Raw genomic sequence first — 25,772 nt, 5'->3', positions numbered from 1 at the left:
GTCCTAAAGAACTGAGGGCATTGTAACAGCACTGTAGTCCATAGCAATGCTGCAGACAGCCACTAGTCATAGGCCATTTATGCATGGCTGTTTCCTCGTGATCACCCCGTCGACACTTTGGGGATTTGCTTTGATTATGCTTGCATTTTCCAACCGTCAGAGGTCATCTCGCTCTCCCTGTACGTTTCCTCCACGTTTTCTGGATGCTGGCTAAACACAAATCCAGAGAATGTGGGGGAAATGGGCAGAAATGTGCGGGGGGAGCGAGGCAACCTCTTACTGTTGGAAAATGCAAGCATAATCAAAGCAAAGCCCCAAAGTAGTCAGCGGGGTGACTGCAAGGTAACAGCCATGCATAAATGGCCATAGACTGGCATGGCTCACATTGCAGGAACCCAACAAAGCACTGGAATGCTGGCACTACTCTCTGACTGATGTTTCTGTTCCCTACCCCAACCCACAAAATAGGATAAGGGAAGAAGTGTCATGACATCAGGGGATGCTCTGGGATTTGCCCAAAGAAAACCTCTATGTTTTTGTCAAATCCTAGATTAGCCCCCCTAAGTGTCATGATATCACTTCAAGTTTTCACCACCAACAAAGGTGAGAATAAGACAAAGGAAGCAGAACATGCTTGCAGTCGAACAACCAATCAGCACGCACACAAAATATTACACACCATCTGGAATTTTCAATCAGCCCTAATTTCAAAACCGGCCATATATACCAGGGCTGCTTGCAGTGGTGCAAGAACAAGCTTAGAGCAAGAGAGTTGGCCAACCCACAGCAGAGCAGCTAGATGCATGGTGGTTGCTGCAACTGTTGGTGGCATTGTAGGCTCAGATTATGATTAGCATGGCATTCTAACCTAAAGCTGAAGGGCTGCCTGACAAAAAAGCAAGAGAGAATACAAACAGTAATGAGTAATGTTCAGTAGTTACAACCAATAGTGTGTGATCACAGGTACTCTGTTTATGGAAGAGAATGATACTACCCAAATGCTATTCAAATTCATGTCGCTATAAGTCCCTCCCCCACTGTTACCTACATATTGTGATTCACATGGTGGGGAAGATAGTGTGGGCCAATACTCAATAACCCCCTGTAGGGGTTGCATTTGTCTGCAGTTTGTGTTAGTGCTGCTCCATGATGTCAGGTGATGATCCTGCAAGGCCAAAAGGGCCAAGAATGTTTGGCTAGTAATGGCAATGATTGGAGTGTCTATGCTTTGTGTTCCCCCCATCTGCATGTGGGGTGACATCTGCATGGCTTGTGCCAATGTGAGGATTGCATTGGCGTAACAACATTTTGACATCCTAGTGATGAAATGGTGGCATGTCTCCAAGACCCCTCCCTTTCTGTATGGCTCTTTCTGTATCACCCTGGCCCTTTGTATAGGAGACACTGCTAGCAACAGTTGATGGAGGAATGATTGTAAAGCCAGTACTTAATAGCTATACATTGCATGAGGGGAAGAGGGAGACAGTTGGGTTTTGATGTGGAATCTTCCACCTGTGCTTGTCTGTGTGGGAATAAGGATTTATACTGTTTGTCTGTGTGCTAAAGTGGAGTACTTGTAAGGGTTCTAAAACCACAAGTATTAGCATTATGCTCTTCCTATGTTTCCTGTCAGCCTTGGCAGTTTGAGCCAAGTACTTCCTTTCTTTCTCATCCCCAAAGTTTCCACATGTGAGAGGCCAAGACAGGTGGAGCCCCATGATTTGCAATGCATCTTCTGAGAAATGATATCATTTCATTGGCTGCAGAGCTAGTTGGAATCTTAAGCTCCACCATAGCTATGTAAGCAGGGCAGGTGATGAGGCAGGTGGAACTCCCTTTTTCTTTCTACTGAGGTCAATGGAAGTATTTAAACTTGTGATACTTTTTTTCCTTGGAATGCTGACAAGGATGCCAGCCTCCAGGTGGGACTTGGGGACCCCCTGGAATTACAGCTCAACTCCAGACTACAGAGATCAGTTCCCTGGGAGAAAATGGATGCTTTAGAGAGTGGCATTGTACTCCACTGAGGTACCTGCCCTTCCCATGCTCCACCCCCAAATTTCTAGGAGTTTCTTAAACTGGATCTTGCAGTCCTACCTCCCATCCCCCCATTGGTCGCCAGGGCAGACCTGGCAACTATAGACGTTGACTAAGTTCTGTTCCTTCTGATGTGCTCCCACATCACATTTCTGTTTCCCATGCAGGTATAGTCATCGCACACTGATAAGTCTCTAGATGGAGACTTGCAGTACAGACCATTATGTGTGTGTGTGTACAAATGTTTTTTTTTTCCTGTCTGGGCTATTAAGTACAGGAAATCTCAATGTCAGTTGTCTTCTATATACTGGAGATCCCTATATGCTGAGATCCCTTTCTGCCTGCTTTGGAGCACCCTTTTGGGGGGAAAAAGAGAGTGGCATTTGTAAGCCAAGTAGAAGAGCAAATTTCTTTGCATCCTTTTAATTCACTAGGGTTTGCTTATGCTAAATAGACTATAAGCTGTATCAGGAAAATCATGGCAGTCTGTATTAGATAATTGCACTCTGAGAAAAGAACTTCTGTTTCCAGTAAAAATACTGTGATTCCCCCACCCCCCAGAAATTCTTTGGCCTCTGAAGTTTCATACGATTTATGCAAAATGCTTTCACATTCATACAGCTGCTAGTGGCATGACCTTTGCCTTCTTGCCACTGAGAGTCCTTGAGAAAAAGACAAGCCCACCCCTGTTGTGCTCTTTTACAATAAAAAAGTTAACTTTTGAATTATGGCTGAGTGTCACATCATTCCTTTAATTTTAATCTTAGCAAGCATAATTGTGTCCTGTACCAATTCCTACTGCACTGTTCAAATAATGCTAATACTAGCATTGCTCTGATTATTGGCACAAGCACTAAGAACTGGACTAGTCCACATTCTTGCAGATGTTTCAATAGCACTGGATTTGCACTCAGATATCCCAATCCAACAAGCATCATGCACATTCTATAAGGTTTGATAATAGTGCGAAGCCCACTGAAATGCATGAACAAACAGCAAAGTGAATCAAACAAGTTGATAACTGAATTATAATCTTGAATGGTAAGCTCCATGTATGCTGTTATATTATGGTTGCTTATGCTTTAATGTTCGTAAGCTTGTTTGTGTGTTAAAAATAAAAAAAATTGAAAAAAAATAATGAGATGAAATGATAAAAAAGAGGGAAGGCAGATCTCCTTGGGGAGCAAATTCCGCACTAGTGGCCATGACCAAGATGACCCACTCATCTAGCCTCTGATGATGGGGGCTTGCAAAGCAGGGTCCCAAAGATGACTGTAATGGCCAGGTAGATTCATATGAGAGTAGATAGTTCTTAAGGTATGCTTGTTCAAGCTAGATAGGGCTTGAAAGGATCAACCCCTTGAGGCAAATTGAGAGCCCGTGTAACAATTCTGGAATGAATACGGTTCTTAAGTGCCATTCCAGCCAGAATTCTCACTACCAGCATTCTGTACTTTAAAATTTCTGTTCCAGTTTGGAGCCTTCAAGGGCAGCCCCATGTCCAAGACTATTGTAGAGTAAAAATTCAATACATACAATTCACAGTACCAAATCTTTGTTAATATGAGATAAATATATATTTTTTGCAGCCATCTAATGAGAAAAACATGGACTTGTTTATGTGTGTGTTAAGTGCCGTCAAGTCGCTTCTGACTCATGGCGACCCTATGAATGAATGTCCTCCAAAATGTCCTATCTTTGACAGCCTTGCTCAGATCTTGCAAATTGAAGGCTGTGGCTTCCTTTATTGAGTCAATCCATCTCTTGTTGGGTCTTCCTCTTTTCCTGCTGCCCTCAACTTTTCCTAGCATGACTGTCTTTTCCAGTGACTCTTGTCGTCTCATGACGTGACCAAAATACAATAGCCTCAGTTTAGTCATTTTAGCTTCTAGGGTCAGTTCAGGCTTGATTTGATCTATAACCCACTGATTTGTTTTTGGGCAGTCCACGGAATCCGTAACACTCTCCTCCAACACCACATTTCAAAGGAATCTATTTTCTTCCTATCAGCTTTCTTCACTGTCCAGCTTTCACACCCATACATAGTAATAGGGAATACGATGGCATGAATTAATCTAGTCTTGGTGGCCAGTGACACATCCTTACACTTCAAAATATTTTCTAGCTCCTTCATGGCTGCCCTTCCCAGTCTCAATCTCCTTCTGATTTCTTGGCTGCAGTCTCCCTTTTGGTTGATGGACTTCTTTATACCATAAATATAAAAGATTCTATTTATTTATTTATTTAAAACAAAGTATTATTGTCAAGTCCCTGATGACTGTGTGGTGCTGAGTTTCATAGCACCAGATTGCTGCTGACTGAAATCTCTGTGTACTTGCTTTTTTCACCTTCATCCATATGTTGCATGGTCATATGAACAGGACCTGAGGCAACAGCCTTTACTCCGAAATGTATAATACATTTTCAAACAAAGCCTGGCTTTTTGTATCTAAAACTAGAAATGTACAACAGCATAAACACTGAAAAATTGCAGTAAATAGACTGAAACCCAATACTACCAAACTACAGACTTGCCATTTTGTTTGTCAGGTTCAAATAATGATGCCCTCTGCAAGGTAATAGCATCCTTAATTATCAGACAGGGGAACTTAGGTTTGTTCACAGCATTGTAGTATGCCACCTCAAGGAACTTCTGGATACACAAAAGAAAAATCTGCAGAATGAAACACATTTCGTTTGCAGTGCTGAAGGAATCAGTAGGAAAAGTGCCAGCATTCATGAAAAACTCATAACACCAGCAATATTTGTTGAGATAGTTTATGACGTGATCATACATATGACACTGAACAAGAGAATTTACTGAAGATGAATAGGTATAATTAAGTCAGTCAAATTACTGAACAACTGTACACTTCTATTCCTGTTCACACCATTGTTCAGTTTTTTGTAGAAAACTTTAAGGGCAATTCAAGAAGTGTTTGTGATCTTTTGGCACATTAACTTAAATTATTCTGCACTTGTGAGGTGTAGTGAATGGGTCTTGAAATAGTTAAAGAATACTAATTTCTTGTTCATCCTTCTAGATCGTTGGGTTTAAAAGGGTTCTGCTGTTGGATATCTGGTTTTTTACCATCTTCTTGTCCTATTTACAACCTTGAGGAAAAGGGTTTATCTTTAGGAGGGTTAATTTGTGGAAGTTCCTGACTTCAGACTATCTCCTTCAGATATTCTTTGTCATATTCCAGCCCTATTATTTTATGCATCCTATTTATTACCTTTTTTGTGTCATTTTGACATGTTTTTGCAGCCTCACAAGCAGCAGATGAGATGTCAAAAACTGTGTTTGAGTATCAATCCTTAGTAATATGCTAGTTGCCCACTTTTATTTAGAAGAGCAGCCAGTCATATCACTCTTGGCATTCAGTAGTCTGAATGTCAAACACAGGTTGGCCATTTCATCAGTTGTTTCTGAGAACGAAACCATTCGAGGTTGCTTAGTCTGCCAATAATTTGCTAATGGAATATTTTCTTTCTCTTTCAGGGCCCACCTGGTCCAAAAGGGGAGAAGGTGAGTCAGAATGCTGTTGCCACTAACAAGATAAATGGAAGCCCTCCTGATATTAACTGACGCCTATTGAAGCGGTGTGATGTGAGATTATTTAAGAGAGCTGGGTTAGCACACAGATGCTGTGTTAAAACTGTCATCTCATCTTTCCACTTTGCAGGGAGATCAAGGTGATCAGGGCCCTCGGGTAAGCATATTAACCAAAATGTTACACTTCCCCTTCCCTGACTAGGCAATTAGTCCTCAGCGCAAAACTAAATTGAACAGAATGTCAAAGCTAATTCTGCTTATCAGCTACTTCCCCCCTGCATGTTATAGAGAGTGTGTGCAGGAAGGCAATAACTAAAAATTATCTCAGAGCCTACAGGAATTATTTGAGTAGGAACCGTCCACGCTACACATATTACTGAACACTAAAACCCTGGCTTTCTGTTATTAGGTAGCAATATAATTCTCAGTGGTTGTGATTTGCTGCATATTAAAAAAACCAGTTTCGCTAAACAAACCTTCCACATTTCCCACCTGTTTTTGGCTGATCTGCATAAGCTTCCTCACAGAGAACAGCAGGCGGATCGTTTAAAGAACAAAAATAGTTCTATAAATAGTTGGCTTGTATCTCCTTAGTATTTGCCTTTTCAAATAGCATTTTATTCCAAGTAACCAGGATGTACGTTGAAATTAGAAATGTAACAAGAGCACAATATTCATTCAATTGGGTTTGGCTTGTAATCCCCCCCCCCCAAAAAAAAAGGAATAGAAGAAGCGGTAAAGTGAAGGAGAAAATAGTGTCACGTGTGAGAGTGCCAGCTGTTTCTCTTTACATCTGTGTGTCATAGTAAAAATAGAACAAGAGCCAGTTGGTGTGGGGAAACAAGCAGACCAGTCTGGAGAACCAATTGTCAAATCTGCTAGGGGGGGGAAGCCCTTTAAAAAGCCCTGTGTGTCCTTCCCTCGGCTGGAACTGTCCTAACCCTGTCGTCTTTCTGAGCTCTTTTGGCTTTGTGGTATGACCCTTCCCAGAGCTTGCTCTAAGAGAGGGTTTTCCAAGGAATTCAACATTTTATGTCAGTTAAACAGTTTCTCATGATGGTATATTTTCCTGTGGGATTCCCATTCAGCCAATGTTTTAATTGTACAACTGAGTTACTCAAGAAAAGAAAGGGTGGTGATTAAAGCCTACTCAAGGCTGACACTTCACCGTGAGGTGATTGGAAGTTCTGGGCTTTGACTTAATGCCATGTCATGCTGGTTGCCAAAAACTCTTTTCCATTACTCTGGTAACTACAGGATAGTAAGGGTGGATACCATGATTGTTTTTGCCCTCCCTCTTCACTCCCTGCCAGGTGCAAGAGTTAGGAGCCAGATTCTTGCTGTGCTTAGAGATAGAAAACAGGGAAGGGTGACCCAACTGCCTTGAACTCTTTTATATAGCTAGGAGGTTGCCCAGACTTTTCAAGGCAATGTTATGACTTTTACAAAAGCATAGTTCTACCAGGGGCAGAAACAAATTGGTGGTAAACCTGAACCAAATTAGAAAACATAAAAAGGAAAGAAGAGATTGGAGGTAGTGATTATGTTTGCAAGGTGAATTGTTTTACACAGTTCCAAAGTATTACCAAGACATTCCTATCCTTCTCTGAATCTCGCTAAGCAATATCCTTGCCTCTGATCTTTTTCCCTCATTGAAGTTAGATATGCAGCTCTCATCCCCACAATGTACAAAAATAAAACTAAAGCCTCTTGTTAGTGCCTGAATAACTTTAATTACAGGTTGAGTTGCAAAATTGGAGGCACCATGCTGTTTTTGATCATTTTCTACAGTATTTTACCTTATGAGATATCCATATTTGGTATAAAAGGAGATGAAAATGTATTTGGCATCTCACCTCAAAGAACTGGACTTTTATACTAGATCTGCCTCTAGAAATAAGCTTGCTGCTTCATGGTTTTATATTTTTCGTTACAGATTTTTAAAACTTAATTCTTATACTAAAAATGTAGTTGCTTTAATAGTTTTGGTAATGAATATCTTACACACACACACACAAACACAGCTTTATCAAAAATCAGGCTTTGTTTACTCTTTCCAGTCAAAACTAGCTGGTCAGTGGGGGTTACCTCACTTTGTATTCCCAGCGATGTATTAAGAGTTGGAAAATGTTATAAAAAACATTGCTTTAAAAGGGTTTTTGGATACCACGGCTAATGGTTGGAAGACATCTTCACAGCTAAAGGGGCCAAACAAAGTGCGAACAGTATTTTTATAACTTTTCAAACTCTTAATACATCAGTGGGAATACATAGAAAGTGCGAACGGTATTTTTTATAACATTTTCAAACTCTTAATACATCACTGGGAATACAAGTGTGGTAACCCCCTTTGTTTCTTTTCTTGTAAATTCTTGCCAGGAGCAGCCCAATTAGTTATTTCTCTTGCATTTTGCAGCCCTTTGGATCCTGACCAGCATGTTTTAGAATGGAGTGTGACAACATTGTATGTCTTTGGTATGTCATAGAAGAACACACATATTCACAAACTCAGAGAATCTAGATTATTCCACTTTAGGGTTGTATACCTTTGGAGACAACAAAATTGTAGTACAATAAAAAACTATAGAGTTGAAAATATTTCAGGTGGGTGGGTTAGAATTTTGGTCTTTTTATTGGTAGCTTAATGCCTTTAGCATTTTAGTCTCTTTATTCATAAGATTGACTTCAAAATGCTATTGCATGTTTGTCTGTCTTGACCCTTGGGAATGATTGGCCAGGGGACTGTAATAGAACTGGTAAGGTCCTTAATTATGATTTTTTTGGGTGGAGGAGTGATTGTCTGGAATCTAGTTGTCAAGAAAAAGCGGCATAGAAACAGTTTAGAACTTAGTTTGGGAGAAAGAGAACTGTTAGTTGCCTCAAAATAAAGCACCGTGGAATGCAAGAGTTCTCTCTGGGTATCTGATGTGGGTTTAAGGGTTTTGTACGTGCTGCCTACTTGCTTTCAATATGCCCTTCTTATATATTATATATCAACAAAACAGTTACTACAAAACCTCTCACCCAAACCATGCCTGAGAATTTCTCACCACTCAGGGAAGTAGCAAACACTTATTACTCTAATAATATAACGTGACATCAGCAACAAGTAGGGAAACATAACTAATCAAAGATAATATATAATAACATTAATATTGCTTAGCTACAACCACTGTTAATCTGGGTCCATTATTGCCCAGTGGGTAAGACATTTATTTGATCAGTAGGAATAGCCATAACAGATACAAACTGAATGATTGATTGAAGCACAGACTCTAAAAGGAAGAATAAAAAGGAATAAAGAGATAAGCTAAATACATTACAAATAAAACAACAAAAACCCTAATAATATACAACAGAAGCAGCAAATGAATAAAACATTTATATAGTAAAGCAACTGAATCTAAAGCATTCTAGCTTTGCCTCACAACAAGAATATTCATGTCTATCCTAATTTAAAGCTTAGCCCTATAAATTATAACTGTTGATAGAACAGAACAGATTTTTATTACGGCATTGCCATTCTAAGAATACTTGATAAATAACTGTTGATAAGTGTTATTAAAAGTGTTATTTAAAAGAGCCCTTTGGTGCAGAGGGGTAAGCTGCAGTACTACAGTCAAAGCTCTGCCCATTACCTGAGTTTGATCCCGATGGAAGTTGGTTTCAGGTAGCCAGCTCAGGATTGACTCAGCCTTCCATCCTTCTGAGGTTGGTAAAATGAGTACCCAGCTTGCTAGGGTAAAATGTAAAGACTGGGGAAGGCAATGGCAAACTACCTCGTAAACATAGTCTGCCTAGAAAATGTCAGGATATGACAACACCCCATGGATCAGTAATGACCCGGTGCTTGCACAGGGGACTTACTTTACCTTAAGTGTTATTATAGTTATCTGTTATAGGATTTTAGAGCTGGATAGCATGCACAGACCTGCAGTAACTGTCATAGATTTTTTCCCCCACCGTTTCCTTAATGAAGCATAGGACTAGGGTGGTACCTCACTCCTCTGAGGTGGGGTCAAAGTAATGGGCCACCACATCACGGTGCTTTTACATGGTAGTCTCCTTGCTGATGCAATTCTGTGTGAAATCCCCTTTGCAATGGGGATTCCACACAGCCTAGGGTAAAGCATTTTCTCTCAGTGTTTAGAGGTAGTTTCCCTTTATCAGCTGATGTACATTGAAGCCTCCATCCCTCTGTGTTCTCATGTGACCCGCAGGATTCTCTGTCCATCCTGTTTTAATTTTTGTATGAGGAGGATGGTTACTGCAGTGCTGCATAGTAATCATGCAATACATTAAAAAAATTTTTTTAAAAAAACCAACGCATTTGCAAATACTTCCGATGATCCCCTCCTCCCTAAAAGCTAGGCTGAGCTGTGGATGATTATCATAGAATCATAGAATAGAATGATAGAATCATAGATTTGGAAGGGACCACCAGGATCATCTAGTCCAACCCCCTGCACAATGCAGGAATTTCACAACTACCTCCCCCACACACCCCCAGTGACCCCTACTCCATGCCCAGAAGATGGCCAAGATGCCCTCCCTCTCATGAACTGCCTAAGTTCATAGAATCAGCATTGCTGACAGATGGCCATTATCTTCTGTTGTTGTTTAAGTAAGGCTGGATGGGAATAATACAATAAATTTAGCATAAGAACATAAGAAAAGCCCTGCTGGATCAGACCAAGGCCCATCAAGTCCAGCAGTCTGTTCACACAGTGGCCAACCAGGTGCCTCTAGGAAGCCTCCAAACAAGATGACTGCAGCAGCACCATCCTGCCTATGTTCTACAGCACCTAAGATAATAGGCATGCTCCTCTGATCCTGGAGAGACTAGGGATGCATCATGACTAGTATCCATTTTAACTAGTATAATACCCCTTTCCTCCATGAACATGTCCACTCCCCTCTTAAAGCCTTCCAAGTTGGCAGCCATCACCACATTTTGGGGCAGGGAGTTCCACAATTTAACTATACGTTGTGTGAAAAAATACTTCCTTTTATCTGTTTTGAATCTCTCACCCTCCAGCTTCAGCAGATGACCGACATAACTTTAATATCCTTTTTAAAAAGCTCATATATGCATAGCCTCTGTTGATTCCCTCCCCTCTGGTGGAAAGACAGATTCTCTTTTATGCTAATTGTTGCCAGGGACTGGCCCCTCAGGGTCACCAACAAATGAAAAGAGTAACTGACTAGCGGCTCACTGAAGGCCTGCATTATTCCGGTTCCCCTTCCATCAGGAGAAGCTGCTCCAGCCAATAGCATCCTGCCCAGCAAATACTATTTTTTACAAGTTTAAAATAAAGCAGATTTTTAATGTAGAAAGAACGGGTTGGGCATGCATAGAAGACGATGTAATGTAGAACTGGGTGGGGGGAGGGAGATGAACCAGTTGGGTGGCTGAAACGTGGAAAATCCTTGGTGTGAAAGCAGCCATGGATACTATTTTTTACACATTTTAATTAATACCCAGTCTCATTTCCAAGGAGACAAAGGCCACATTCTCATAAAGTCCTTCTATAAGGCATCAGACAAGTGTTCCCCATGGCATCCCCTATAACTTGGCTTGAGTCCGTGGGACTGTTATGGTTATACTGTACTGAACATGTTTGTTTGTCAGAGTTACTGGTGTCAGCTTGACAACTGGACCTCTGTTTCTTGCCCCTGTCAGCAGACACCAATGAATTTTGAGATCTTCAGATACCTTTTTCTATGCAAGGGTGTTAGGAAAAGCACGCCTTTTTATGGTTATGCATGTACACAGATCTAGGGATCCCATTTGTGTATGGGATCCTGTGCAGTTTGGTTTTATGTAACATTAATTCCTCATACATCAGAATCCTACAGGCCTCTCTACATGGATTTAGCATCTCAGCAACTGCTGGTCTCTGTGCATACTTTAACTCAGTTGGCACAGTGTCAGCCCAGCATATCCAGTTACTATGGCATCTTATTCCCTCTTGCCAGCTTCTGGGCTCTTCCAGCGGAATTCACAGCACCTCCCAAAAGCAGTAGCCCAGTAATCCATGTTTCCACAACACCCTTCAGGGCCAAACAATGGGATTGTGTGAAGGGAAGGGATCTTTTGTTGGAAGCATCTTTTGGAAAAGACCGAGCAAAAGTCAGGAGCTTGCCTCAAGTGTTTGAAGGGAGTTTGAACAAGGTACATTCACCTGGCCCCTCCTGCAGACTCAGTTTCAGATTATAGTCAAGCCACAAAACAGGTGGCTCAGGTTAAGGCTGTCTGCCTGGGGTAAGCTGAAAAGGAGTTTGGCTGTCAAATATTGTTATGTGTTCATTTACTGTTACTGTTGTTTATAAAGTTTGTGATGGTTCTCTAGCCAGGATTCCAGATGACATGAGGTAGGCATGAAAGGGAGGTCATTCTGGGCATGAATGACACAGAGTGTATGAGCAGTTTACAGGACTAGATAACATAATATATATGAACATGTTATGTGAATATATGTATGTATGTATAACATATATATGAATATTCATAATATACCAATACATAACAATATTATTGTGTAATGCCTATGTATATACTTTTTTTTGCCATCAAGTCACAGCTGACTTGATGGCAAAAAAAAAGTAGATGGTTTGCCATTGCCTACCTCCGCCTCATGGCCATGGTATCCTTGGAGGTCTCCCATCCAAATACCAGCCAGGATCAAGGCTGAGAGTGTGTGATTGGCCCAAGATCACCCAGCAAGCTTCCATGACACAAGTGGGGATTTGAGCCTGGGTTTCCCAGTTCCTAGACCAACACCATGCTGGCTGTCGGATGTATATACTACTTATTGCTAAAATAAATATAAGAAAAGCCATGCCGGATCAGACCAAGGCCCATCAAGTCCAGCAGTCTGTTCACACAGTGGCCAACCAGGTGCCTCTAGGAAGCCCACAAACAAGACGACTGCAGCAGCATTATCCTGCCTGTGTTCCACAGCACCTAATATAATGGGCATGCTCCTCTGATACTGTAGAGAATAGGTATGTATCATGACTAGTATTCATTTTGACTAGTAGTCATGGATAGTCCTATCCTCCATGAACATGTCCACTCCCAGATGGGTGAGGGAATGCAAAGGCTTTGTTCAGACTTTCATATCAGCGTATCAGGAATGGGGAGAAAAGGTGTAATCCTGCTCCCCTTCCATGCGCACAACTAGCCACAGTTTTTGAACACCTGAAAGGGGATTTAGGCTGATTTATCTTTCTGTTTCTATGGCAGGATGTATTTCGCTTTCTCTGACCTCTGTCACTGCTTCTTATACAAATTGAATTCGGGTTATCACAGAATAGCTGTTACTGCTGCAGCTCGAGTTTCATGTATTTGAATATATTGCAATTATTATTCCTTTTGTAAATCCTTATTGCCTTCAGTCTCTGAAAAGGTTTCTACTACTCATAGACTGAGGAAGAAGAATTAAAAGGACATTTTGAGTACCAGTCCCATCCCCATGCTCAGCTTCTGTTCAGCTGTACTCTGTGCGAGAAAAAAAAATTAGCAGCCTTTTCAGATTTCAAAATGACTTTCACACAAAGTGCTCTGCCACCTGAAGATCACTCAAGATTTATTGTCCAGCCAGAGGTTGGGCAGTAATTAATGAAAATAGACCTTGAGTGTGCACTAAATGGCTGTAATGGAGTATGTTAATCAATTTGCCATCTTTTTTTCTGCAAATGATAATAAAGAGCTACCATCATTCACTGCTGATATAGGAGAGATTTAGTGTTTATCAGGTCTCACAATCATTATCCAGCAGCTGACTTTAAATTAGTTTGGGGATCTAGGTGCAATAAGAAGCCGCACAGGGTGCATACTTAACTATTTCATAAAATTATTTTCTCCACATGGTGTGTTCCAAGTAATTTTTTTTAACAGCTGAGACTGCACGCAAGTGATAGCATCTTTCAAATGTTTTCAGCAGGAGGGATTAAGTTCCAGAAAGCGAAGGCATTCAGAACTTTCTTCTGTTATCTTAACCTTTGTTAACTTGAGTGATTAAACAGATTCTTTTGCTATGGTAAACCAGTTACAACTCTCTAGTTTAATTTTTTTTTTGTATGGTTAACTGTTGTTTCTCCAGCAATTGGCTCTAATGAATCAGTGGCTAAATAATAAAACAGAATGAATAATTGGTGCAGAATTTTTAATAGGGCTCCAAGATTTGTATTTCTTTTATCTTCACCACAACCCTTTGACATTCCTTGTTTATGGATTAGGAGCTAAGGTTGAAACCTAGTCATTTGAATGATCTGTTCAATTTGCTTCTGATCCATACTGGACACAGTTTTCATCAGAATTGTCCTATCCAAATGGGCGGCGGCTGCTTAGGCATACCTTGTAAATTTTAGTAACTAGCTGGAGATCTGCTATTACAAGTGATCTCCAGCCAATAGAGATCAGTTCCCCTGGATAAAATGGCCACTCTTGGACTCTATGGCACTGAAGTCCCTCCCCAAACCCCGACCTCCTCAGGCGCCACCCAAAAAACCTCCCACTCATGGCGAAGAGGAACTTGGCAACCCTAGCCTCCCCCCCACCCCCACCCCTGCAGGGAGATCAATGTCCGGTATGGCCCCCGATTGATGTTATAAATATGCAAATGGCCCTTGGCAGGAAAAAGGTTCCCCACCCCTGTTGTAAAACATAGAGCTAGACGGTACAGTGGTGAAAGTCAAACGAGTACTGGAGAGACTCATGTTCCAATTACCCTCACCATGAAACTCACTTGATGACCTTGGGTCAGTTACTTCCTCTCAGCCTAAGAGGGTTCTTTCTGGTGGAGTAGAGGGAGAACCATGTGCACCATCTGAGCTTTTCAAAAGAAGGGTGGGATAAAAGTGTTATCCTTCCATAGAACCAGCTGTATCATGGAGATTGTCCAATGAAAGATTTGACTTGAGGGAAAAAGTCATAGCGAAAATCAGCCCACCTGCATAATAACTTCTCTGGGTGCCTGTAAAGTGCCATCAAGTCGCAACTGACTTATAGCACCGCCTGGTGGGGCTTTCAAGGTAAGTGCCTGGTTAAGCAGAGGTGGTTTGCCATTGCCTTCCTCTGCAGAGTCTTCCTTGGAGGTCTCCCTTCTAAGTACTGAACCAGCTTAGCTTCCAAGGGCTGATGAGGTTGGACGATACTATACCATTCCACATCCCAATAACTTCTCTACCAGTGAGTATTGTGGGAAGGAAGGATTAGAAGAAATATCAAAAATAAGGCTAAATTTAAGACCTGAACAAGGCTGATAACAATAGGATGTTTTGGAGGTCATTAATTCCTAGGTAGCCATAAGTCGGAAGTGCTTTGACAGCACTTAACACACACGGAGAAACGTTTTGTTCTTGATGGAGGCTGAACAGGTTTCCCAGAAGTTCTCCAAGACACCCTTTTTTGCTTCAGTTCTCTGTTGTTTATAGCTCCAGTCAGCTGCAGTGTTAGTGCCAAATACCCCTTCTTCACCCTTGTAACAATCTTACAGTAATACCCCAGAGCCAAACTGAGCTGGCATTGTGTTGAAGTCACTGAGAACAAACAAAACTAACTCAGAGTAAGGGCAGTACTTCCTGAAGAGGCAATGCCTTCACCCCGAGCTAGCTTCATGTTCGGTTACTTCATCGCATATCCAGATCTGATTGTGTGATGACATCACCATTAACTAAGAAGAAGAGCGACTTTTTAAAACAACAAATGATGCCAAGGCTGCAGCTGATCACTGTGGAGCAGTCCCCACCAGCTGAGTGTCAGGTACAAGGGAGTTGGCATAACATCTTTCTATAGCACTCCTTCCAAAAAAAAAAAAAAAAACCCAGAAAGTTCCCAAAAGACCACTATGGGGGTTGCAGAGGGAAAAAAACTGCACACACATCCAAAAGCACTGAAGGGTAGGATATTTCAGAGGACGTATGCTATTCATTAAATGTGACCCTCTACTCCCATCACAATTCTAGTTAGAACAATTCAACACCGACAAGAACATGAGATGATTATTAGTCGCCAGCATGACTTTATTAGGAACACGTTATTTGAGAGCAACCCCTTATAGTTTATAAAATACAGACAATGGAATACTATTAATTCATCATTCCACACCAGTGTCTTGCGTGACATTTTTCTAAGAATTTGCTTACAGTTATTTAAATGCATGCCTCCTTTCCACCAAACAACAAGACAGTGTAAAGCAAAACGATAAAACGGAATGGTAAGACATCAATACAAAATGAGAACTAGGAATTTATTTTAAGGCTGGTACGCAACGGAATGAAGAATGTACCCAAAGAGTGGCAGTTAACAGACACCAGGTATAATATGGGATTTTTGTAGTGGTGGGTGGGATGCTGCTCAACATCTTCATTATGGGCAGCACGATACAAAAAGGGGGGGTAATTTTGACAGGGAGAGTGCAGCCATGGTGGCCCCACACCACCTCCTGAGTGCTTTGCTGTGCCGAGGCAAGCAAGCTGCACAGGAGAATTCCCCAAAGCCTGGAAAATACTGTATATAGTTTCACGGGCTACACCACCATTTTTGCTGGTGTAAGCTCACACCAGCCAGGAATTCCCCCATTGGTACCAGTGGGAGCCCTTGCGCCGGAGATACTCTGCTGCCGCGACTGCACTGGCACCCATGCATGGTGCTCCCACATCGCTCTTTGGTGCCAGTGTAAGTGGCCTAGCACCAGCGTTAGTGCCCATGTGGCACTTATACTGGTGCCAGGTTCATGCCACCTCCACAACCCTTCCCCCCCCTTAGGATTGCCCTGATATTTGCACAAAAGAGTTTCATTTTTCAAACTAATTAATTTCTGGACAATGTAACATTGCAAGGGACTGTACATACTTTACAGTATAATTTTTTTTAAAAAATGTCTCAATTGTGTATGCACATAAAATATTACTGTTTAATGTTTGTTCACCGCCAACAAGGTGAGTGGAAATAGATTGCTGGATGACATTTATTGGGGGGGGGGGGAGCATCCCAAAGGAAATAAACTTCTTTTTTCTCAGAATCTCATCCATCTCATCTTAGATCATTCTGTGCACAGCCTCCGATCAGTGATACACTCTATATTAAAATTAAAGGGCTTTTTATATTGAATGCACATGTTTGGAGGAAGAAGGTCCTTTGGCCTTATCATACTCTGTGGTGTATTTAGTTTGTTTTAGTTTGGCTGCTGATGGAGAAAGCAGTTGCCATAAAAGGGATTGTATAAAGAAGCTCCCGCTGAGAGCCTTTGGCACTGTACAGGGAGTGATACAGGACACTATTCTCCCAAGCAGGTAGAATAATGAATGCTTGGTCTGAGAGATTAATTAGAGAGCCGGAGGTGGCTACAAGGAGGTGAGGCCATTGTATAATGTGTCAGGATCACTCCGGCCTGCAGCCGGAGTGATTCGATGTGATATAGTAGCAGCTGGCTGTAAATGTGCAGAGTACAAGCAAGCAGTAGGTGGTAATTCCTGTCTTGTTTGCCGTGTCTTCGCAGGCGTATGTAAACTTGTGCAGCAGGGTCAAGAGGAAAAGCAGACTTTGTTGTTTTTGCCCTGAGAAGCAAAAATGCATAGGCGACAGACTGCTCGTTCTCCACTATGTTGGCAAGAGTATATATTTTGTAGTATATAGTATGCAGTAGCATAATATGTGTGTGTATACAGATACATTTTATTCTACTATATATAATTTTGCTGTAAATAAGCAGGGAAGCCATGGATTGGATCAAGTCAGTTTTGGGGTTTGTTTTTTGCTCAGCCAGCTCCTCTCCTTATTACAGCCCCTGTAATAAGGGCTTTTATCCATGCAGGTCCCATGATCCCTACCACAGCCCTTTTTGGGGTGGTCAATAGGGTCGCCAGCTCCGGGTTGGGAAACACCTGGAGATTTTTGGGGTGGAGCCTGAGGAGGGCAGGGTTTGGGGAGGGGAGGGACTTCAATGCCATAGAGTCTAATTGCCAAGCTGCCATTTTCTCCAGGTGAACTGATCTCTGTCAATTGGAGATCAGTTGTAATAGCAGAAGGTTGGCAACACTAGTGGTCAAAGAAGACCCGCTCCCCACTTTTTCACCAGTGGAAAAACTGGTTGGCTCCAGAATTATGAAAGATTTTCAGACAAATAATGGCCTTTTCTAGTCATGACAATCATATTATGCTGACTCCTGGATAGCTTGATTCTCTTTGGGTTGGATACAGATTTCCAAACAATGGAACAAAGCCATTATTGTCAGTTTCCCCTTTCCCCTACTACCCCATAAACTGCTGCTGAGATTTAGGGGACACTCCTGAACAGTGTCAAGCAGCATTGGGGGAGGGGCTACAGCAAGGAGAGGAAATGGCCAAAAATTGCCCCCCTTATTCTTGCACAAGCAACATTTGAGCTTACAAAGCAAGCTGCTTTAGAAGAAGTGTGGATCCAATGTAAAGTTTTAAAATATAGCGATGATCAGATACAAGCAAGTAGAAAAGCCTGATATATTTGACTGCAATGTCAGCTAAACACATTTAAGAGTTCATTGTCCAATCCAAGAGGTCTGCTTCATGATCCTGTGTGACATTTGAAGGAATTTGGGTCTGTCCCCTTGAATCTTAAACTGTTCCATGGGCATTTATAAACAGAGAAGCAGAATCTAGAGAACTATGAGCAGAACTCATAGCTTACAAAATGAGGCTTTCCTGCCCCTTCCATCCTGCAGCAGCTTCCTCAGTCTCATGCAGAAAACCTACTCCAGACGTTTGGGAGACACTCTGGTATGGGATGGGTACAAGGCTGTAAGCAGGAGAGGTGGCTGCATAAACTATAGTAAGTCCCCTTTTGCTTTTGGCAAGTCTTTGATTTTGTGCTGCCCAAACCTTGTCTTTCTTCTAAGCTGTGTGTAGAAGATGGCGTGAGGATGAGTCTCCATGCTTGATTATCTGGTTTACAGACAGTAAAGTGGCTTACAGTGCATTCTTAAGGAAAGTTACTCCAGTCTAAGCCCATTCATTTCAATGGCCTTAGACTGGAGTAAGTCTCCTTAGGAATGCACTATTAGTGAAGCTAGTGGAGTTGATAGTTGTACAACTGTGAGTATAAGGTCAAAGTCTTGCGTTACCTAACCAGAACAAGACCTATCTCATCTATCATTTTGTTTTCAGTTGTGGCCAGCCCAGGCATGAAGTGATGGATATCCCCTATAGTTCATTCCCCAGTTGCTGGAGATTCCCTTTTTCCTATACAACAGCATTGCCTGAACCAGATTAGTGGTCACTGTTAGTCACTGGTAGTTATCATCCATTACGGTTCAAGTCTGTTATGTTTTCTCAACTATTGACAATCTCTGAATTTTTCCACATGGGTTATTTGCCCTGTGTTTGGTAATGTTGGGAATTGGTGGGGTTCCCCCCCCCCCCGTTTCCCCACATCATCATGATGTATTTGTGCACCTTCTGGGGTTTCCTGAGGTCTCTGATCTTTCCCCAAACCCGCTCTGCTTGAAGTTTTTTTGGGGGCGGAATGACAACTGATAGGGGAACGGGAGCAGAGAAATTGTGAGGTAAACTGCCCCATGGAAGTCCATTTGCCATTGTGTGGTATTGGCAGTGGGAGCAGCAAGAGAGAAATCACACTGGCCTGTCCCCATGTGGAAAAGACCTCTGAATTCTGTTCAGTTCTGTTTTTAGAATAAAATTAAAATACTTTCCACCCATTGAAGAATCTTTTTTTAATAAATCTAATAAAATTGATCAATCCTCTGCAGATGGAAGTGCTTTTAAATTGAATAGCAATTGTAGTTTGGGTCAGATTGATCAACCACCTTAACACCTTGTTTTTAGACTTTTGCATTTCTATATGCCATGCATTCCTCAACCTTTTGGAGGCAAATTCCTGCCCCCATTTGTAATTTTTTGTAAATTACATTATATACACCAATGGTGATGGGGTCATTTTTATTCCGACGCAATCAATGAGAAAGTAAAATGAGCATATAGGACAAAATGAACTAAATTGTATTTTCTTACAGAGCTAAACAATGCACAGAGAGGAACTAATGAATCACAGATGTAAAAGCTTTGGCACGTTACCATAAGAAATGAAACTGAACATATATTCTAGAACATATAATTTAGAATAAAAAGTTACTAATTCCATGTGTATAGTTTTTTAGAAAAAAATTACCCATCATTATTTGTCTATCTGAACTTGGAGAAGGAAAGGGGAAATATACACAGTGCCATCCTAAGAGCACTTTCTTGGAAGTAAGCCCCATTAAATAGACTTGAGGCAGATTCTGAGTAGACCTGTTTGGGATTTCACACACACTCAAATTCTACCACTGAGGAATGCGAGAGATGAACTTTACTCTAAATATAGTATTATAGTGCTATATGAACTTAACATTGAACGGATCCTTTTAAAACACTATATGTCTCTCTTGAGTCTTCAAAAGTTACAGATATAGTGCAATTATTTTTTCTTAGAGAGAAATAACCAAACTAATAGCAGTCCCTTTGATTGTACAAATACCCATTCATTAAACAGAAGAAGGTGAAAAGCCATTCAACTAGGATTGCCAACTCCAGGTTGGGAAATCCCTGGAGATTTAGAGATAGATCTTGGGAAGGGTGGGATTTGGGGAGGGGAGGGACATTGGAGGAGATATATTGCCATAGAGTCTACCCTACAGAGTAGCCATTTCCTCTAGGGGAACTAATCTTGTAGTTTGGAGATCAGATATAATTTCAGGAGATCTCCAGGCCCCACCTGGTGGTTTGTAACCCTACATACAACCAAAGTTAATTCAGCTACAGATATTAGCTCAAACTGATATGAAAGGAGAATCAAGACACATGTTTATGAATTGCACCTCAAGGCAGAAGTCCTTTTTCCGGACAATTTTGGTTAATAAAATCTTAAAATGTGCTATTTATAAGAGGACAGATAGGTGGCAATGTTCTCTACTCTAAAAACTATTACAGTAAAAGAAACAATTTTTGACCATTGCTTAGAGGTCTGCCCACATCTTCCTTACCCACCTCATTCAATCCTCCACTGCAACACTACAAAAGCATAAAAAGTTGGATGCAAAATTCTCCTCTCACATCTGATGGCCTTATCTGACTATGTAAGGACCTTAAAATATAAGAGTCAACCACTGGAGAAGGTGAGAAATGAACTTTGCTCTAAACCTAGGAAAATAACTCTGTTTGTGCTGAATTTTGAACTGAAGCTCTTCTGTTAATACGCCTGGTCCAGCAATATTCAAATGTCCAGTCTTATTACTGTGCATACATATTGTCACTTTATGTTCTTTGTGTTATATACTTAAAATAAGATTAAAAATTAATAACGATACAGAAAGATCGGTTGTAAGTCTTCTAGAAGTAGAGGGTTATTGTCTACACAGCTCTGTAGACAGATCTTAGCATCTACTAGAAGGAAAGTTGGGTACTCCCTTGCCAGTTAATGCACTAAATGCTAACAAATGTTTGCAGTTGTTGCCTGAGAAATATTTTCTATTTCTGGGTGGCCTTATACTTTCTGGGAGTTTGCCATAGTTGTGGTAAACATCAGCTACATCTCTGACACGGTGCCCTCAGCGACCAAGGAGGTGATAGAAGGATCTGTGTTGTCTGTTATTAAACTGTCGGTCTGTGTGACGTTTTGTGTCGTGTTATTTCGGTACCATGTGTGTCCCTAGGGTCTTCCAGGCTTCCCCACAGTTGCCGCTCTTCACAGTAATCAGATCCTCACCGTCAAGGTTTGTGACTGACATGTCCCAGCTAGTCAGTCTTTCTGTATCCGCATAAGAGTGTCGTGAAGAACTGGCTTGCTACTGGAAGCTGCTCAATCCATCTAACCTATCACAAGCCTGACATCTGACTCCCCTGCTTAATTCTTGGGTGCCTGCTGCACCACACTAATATCAGTGGGGATTGCTGTCCATGTATGGAGAGAGATGAGGATCACTCAGTGTATGACAACCTCCACCACCCTCCAGTCTCATGTTCTCTTAATACACATTTTATTTCTCCTTTCTGAAAAGGTCACAACAGTGTGCAAATCCTTAATGAGAACATGCACGTTTGGACCATTATGTATGAGCAGTTTACCGTAATCCCCAACACTTGTTTATCTGCTTTGAATCATTTGGGAATTAAGCAGAAATCATTTAAGCCATCGACAGAGTGGCAGACTCGGGATACCATTTTAATGACACCACGCTTCATGACACAGTATGCTATCTAGAAAGTCTGACTAAAAGCTGAACTGGTGCTTTGTCTCTGGAATCTATGCTCATGAAGCAGAATAAAGGTCGAAGGGTATCCATTGGAGAATGGTGAAGAAATTTAAAAACCACAGCCACCAAGAAATAGCTGAAAGTCAGTTTGACATCTGTTGCTTTTCCTTTCACAAGGTGACAATATAATGAAAATTTTATATCCTATCTTTTAAAAGAAGGCATAGATTCTTTTGACAGACACAAGCACCAGTTTGATATGAGATTGGCAATTGCAAGTCTAATGTATATATCTCTCTATTTCTTTCTTGGGGCCTTCTGATGTCTATTCTTCAACTCTTTCACCTCTGAACCTCAACCTTTGACCTCACCTGCCTGATCAGATGGTGTTTCCTAAAATCAATCATGGGTTTCTCTCTGCTGATCAGCAGCTCATTAAACGCCGCCTCATTAAGGTAGTGCTTAATCTCTCTCTGCACCTTTTGCTATGCTCTTGCTTGCCAAGCTGATTACTGAATTGTAAATATTGCTGAATCTACATAGTTGTTAATGAAATTGATTTTTTCCCCTTGTTTGGAAAAAGCAAGGAGAAACTTCAATGGAACTTGGCTAAACGCTGAATGATTCATTATACCAACTGGTTTACGCTAGCTTTTTACTGGACATTAGAAGAAACTTTGTATTTTTGAAGGGGAGTCAATGTGATTTAATGCTACATTACCCAGCTAGATTAAATTATTGCAAAATGGATATGCAGAAGTTGTAAAAGTTGTTATTCAGTTGTCGTTATAAAATGGCTGCTAAAAAGAGATTAAATATTATTGCTGTTTGATTTGCAACATGAAAAGTACTGTAAGGCTTTTCAGCAAGGCAGTTATATTTCAGTGCCCCCTTTGAATTCTCACTTGCTAGGAACCAGTCTTGTAAGCTGCCTTGAAAGTTTTATAACCACCTACCATACTCGGCCTTTAATATGAGCATGACTGTCAAATAAGCACTTTAATATCAGAAATACAACTGTGGAATTTTACACGTTTGTGGAAAAAAAAATCAGTATATTTATTTCAGAAATCAAGCTGCACATCATGAAATTGTGCAAGCTTGCTTCATCACAGATGTCATGTACACTGCCTGTTGGATTCTAAGCTGCATGTGCCAAAAAAAATTAACTTTACGGAAGTGTGCACATTATTCTAAGTTCCATCAGCTTTCTGGGCGTGTGCACGTAGACGGGATCTGTCACTGGATCAGGAACCTCAAGCACAGCCCTGTAAAAGATGGCTGGCATGGTCAGGGTCAACAATGCCCATAGGTGGTGTTTGGGGATAGCTGATGGCACTGAATCCAATGCCTTCTGCCTCCATGTAGGTGACAGCACCAACCATCTTGATGTGCAGCTAAGCATGGTAGGTAGCTCCACACATAGCTGGATCAAGAACATTCTTTTAACAAATGTTTTAAATTGTTTTGGCCCATTGTGAACATTCCTTGAATAGCTCTTTTTATCAAGCTTTGCACAATTGAAGGCCGTATGCTAAGTTCAATCTGAATGCTGCTCACTAACACTGATTTTACTGGCTGGTTTCAGGGAGACCAAGGACAAGCTGGGCCCCCTGGGCCACCTGGACCTCCAGGACCAAGGGGCCCACCTGGAGATACTGGGAAGGATGGCCCCCGGGGGATGCCTGGTGTGCCGGTGAGTCACAGTTGTCATTCAGCATTAGCATCGTAACCTTACTCAAGTCAAGTTTATTAATACGGTCGACTGACCAATCACACACCAACACATCAAAATTTCCAGACACAATAGTTTTGCACCACAGAATCACAGACTGCCCATACATATAAAGATGTAAGGTCAATAAAAGCAACATCGTAACCTTAGAAAGACTTCTTCTAGGGTATGCTCCTTGGCTAGGATATTCTGTAGGAGCCGGTCATTGAGAGAAGGCGCCATCTCTATTAATAAGGGTTTAGTATTTAAGCTTTTATCGTACGTTTAAATACCGCTTATATGTCTCTGTACTATTTTATTGTATTTATTGCTGGAAGCCGCCCTGAGCCCAGCAGTGCCAAGGAGGGCGAGGTATAAATTGAATAATAATAAATCAAAATATTGATTCATTTTGTTGGAACATGTGATATGGCCCTGCACGTATAATGTGAACATCTGAATATACCAATGTAAGCAATAGTACTATGGACTTCTGGCTTTCTAGCTTCAGCACAGAAACCTTTTTAAAGGAACATGGATAGCTGTCTAACATTCTCATAATAGGAATGTTTGCAAGCCACTTTATAGTCATGGCACAAGTAGTTTGCTTCCAATAAATTTTAAAAACATGTTTTCAAATAAGTGGATTTCGTCAAAGGCTTTCACGGTCAGAGTTCATTGGTTCTTGTAGGTTATCCGGGCTGTGTAACCGTGGTCTTGGTATTTTCTTTCCTGACGTTTCGCCAGCAGCTGTGGCAGGCATCTTCAGAGGAGTAACACTGAAGGACAGTGTCTCTCAGTGTCAAGTGTGTAGGAAGAGTAATATATAACCCCTTTCTGACTATATATTACTCTTCCTACACACTTGACACTGAGAGACACTGTCTTTCAGTGTTACTCCTCTGAAGATGCCTGCCACAGCTGCTGGCGAAACGTCAGGAAAGAAAATACCAAGACCACGGTTACACAGCCCGGATAACCTACAAGAACCACGTGGATTTCATTTTTGCAAGTAAAAAAAGAGTATGTTGCTTTTTGATCTTATTTCAAATTTCCCATACAAATTAATATTAAGATGGCATGCAATAAGGAAATAGTCCATTAAACAATGTAAGATGTAGAAAAATTATTCTGTCAGACTTTTTCTCTTTTAGTATCTCTTGCTGAATGGTATCTATGTTCTGTTATTAATTAATGCTAAAGGTTCTCTTTCTGAACAAGATCAATTATTTATTTACACATTTATGAAGTGAATTTCTTCTGGAAAAGAACACAAGCATTGTGCAGGACTTACCCAGACCACAATAATTAAGTTTTAAAAATCCACTATTATGGTTTTAATGTTGGTCAAGCCCAAACCTGATATTTAGAATTCTACTAAGAAAATGTCTTTTAACGTTTTATTCAGAAGCGTTTGACATTTATGCTTGTGGACATTTTCTTCAGTGAAGATTAGTATGTGTCTAACCTTTTCCTCTGAAACATACACTGATTCGCTTATTTTCAGTGTTGGTTCACCTGTGTGTGTGTGTGTGTGTAAAGTGCCTTCAAGTCGCAGCCGACTTATGGCGACCCCTTTTTGGGGTTTTCATGGCAAGAGACTAACAGAGGTGGTTTGCCAGTGCCTTCCTCTGCACAGCAACCCTGGTATTCCTTGGTGGTCTCCCATCCAAATACTAACCAGGGCTGACCCTGCTTAGCTTCTGAGATCTGACGAGATCAGGCTAGCCTGGGCCATCCAGGTCAGGGCGTTGGTTCACCTAGGGTTGACAATTCTGGGCTGGGAAATACCTAGAGATTTGGGGATGAACCCTTGAAAGAGTGGAGTTTGGGAAAAAGAAGGAACTCAGTAAGGGTATAATACCCTTCTACCCTTCTAAGCAGCTGATTTCTCCAGGGGCAGTGATCTCTGTAGACTGGAGATCAGTTGTACTTCTGAGTCCCACCTGCTATTGGCAACCCTAGCCTCATCCCATTAAGGGTTTGTGCACATGTTATATATTTAATAAATTTTCTTGCCTCAAAGGCAAGAGGTCCCTTTAAAAAGTCACCAACCAATTCACAGCTGATGGGTGGCAGCTCAGCTGAGACTGCAGTGGCAGGGCCTGACTGCTTGGCAAGTTCCCTGCCTCTCATGAGGATGCCAATGAGAGATGAGGAAGATACTGTCAGACATGTTTAGGTTGCAACTATGCCTTTAAAAGGAATATGGAAGGGGGCCACTGAGGAATT

General features: G+C 41.3%; 1 protein-coding gene across 1 annotated transcript in view; it reads left to right on the top strand.

Moving 5' to 3' along the window:
• Positions 1-25,772, top strand: part of COL25A1 (collagen type XXV alpha 1 chain) — a 344,124-nt gene that overhangs the window by 230,477 nt on the left and 87,875 nt on the right. Inside the window, exons 3-6 of the mRNA XM_056855865.1 lie at positions 5,540-5,566; positions 5,724-5,750; positions 21,287-21,346; positions 23,415-23,522. Coding sequence (XP_056711843.1) covers positions 5,540-5,566; positions 5,724-5,750; positions 21,287-21,346; positions 23,415-23,522 — 222 coding nt within the window. The remainder of the gene's footprint in view (positions 1-5,539; positions 5,567-5,723; positions 5,751-21,286; positions 21,347-23,414; positions 23,523-25,772) is intronic.

Source organism: Euleptes europaea, chromosome 9 (genome assembly GCF_029931775.1).
Source record: "Euleptes europaea isolate rEulEur1 chromosome 9, rEulEur1.hap1, whole genome shotgun sequence".
NCBI classification, from domain to species: domain Eukaryota; kingdom Metazoa; phylum Chordata; class Lepidosauria; order Squamata; family Sphaerodactylidae; genus Euleptes; species Euleptes europaea.
This window is presented reverse-complemented; position numbering and strand designations above follow the sequence as displayed.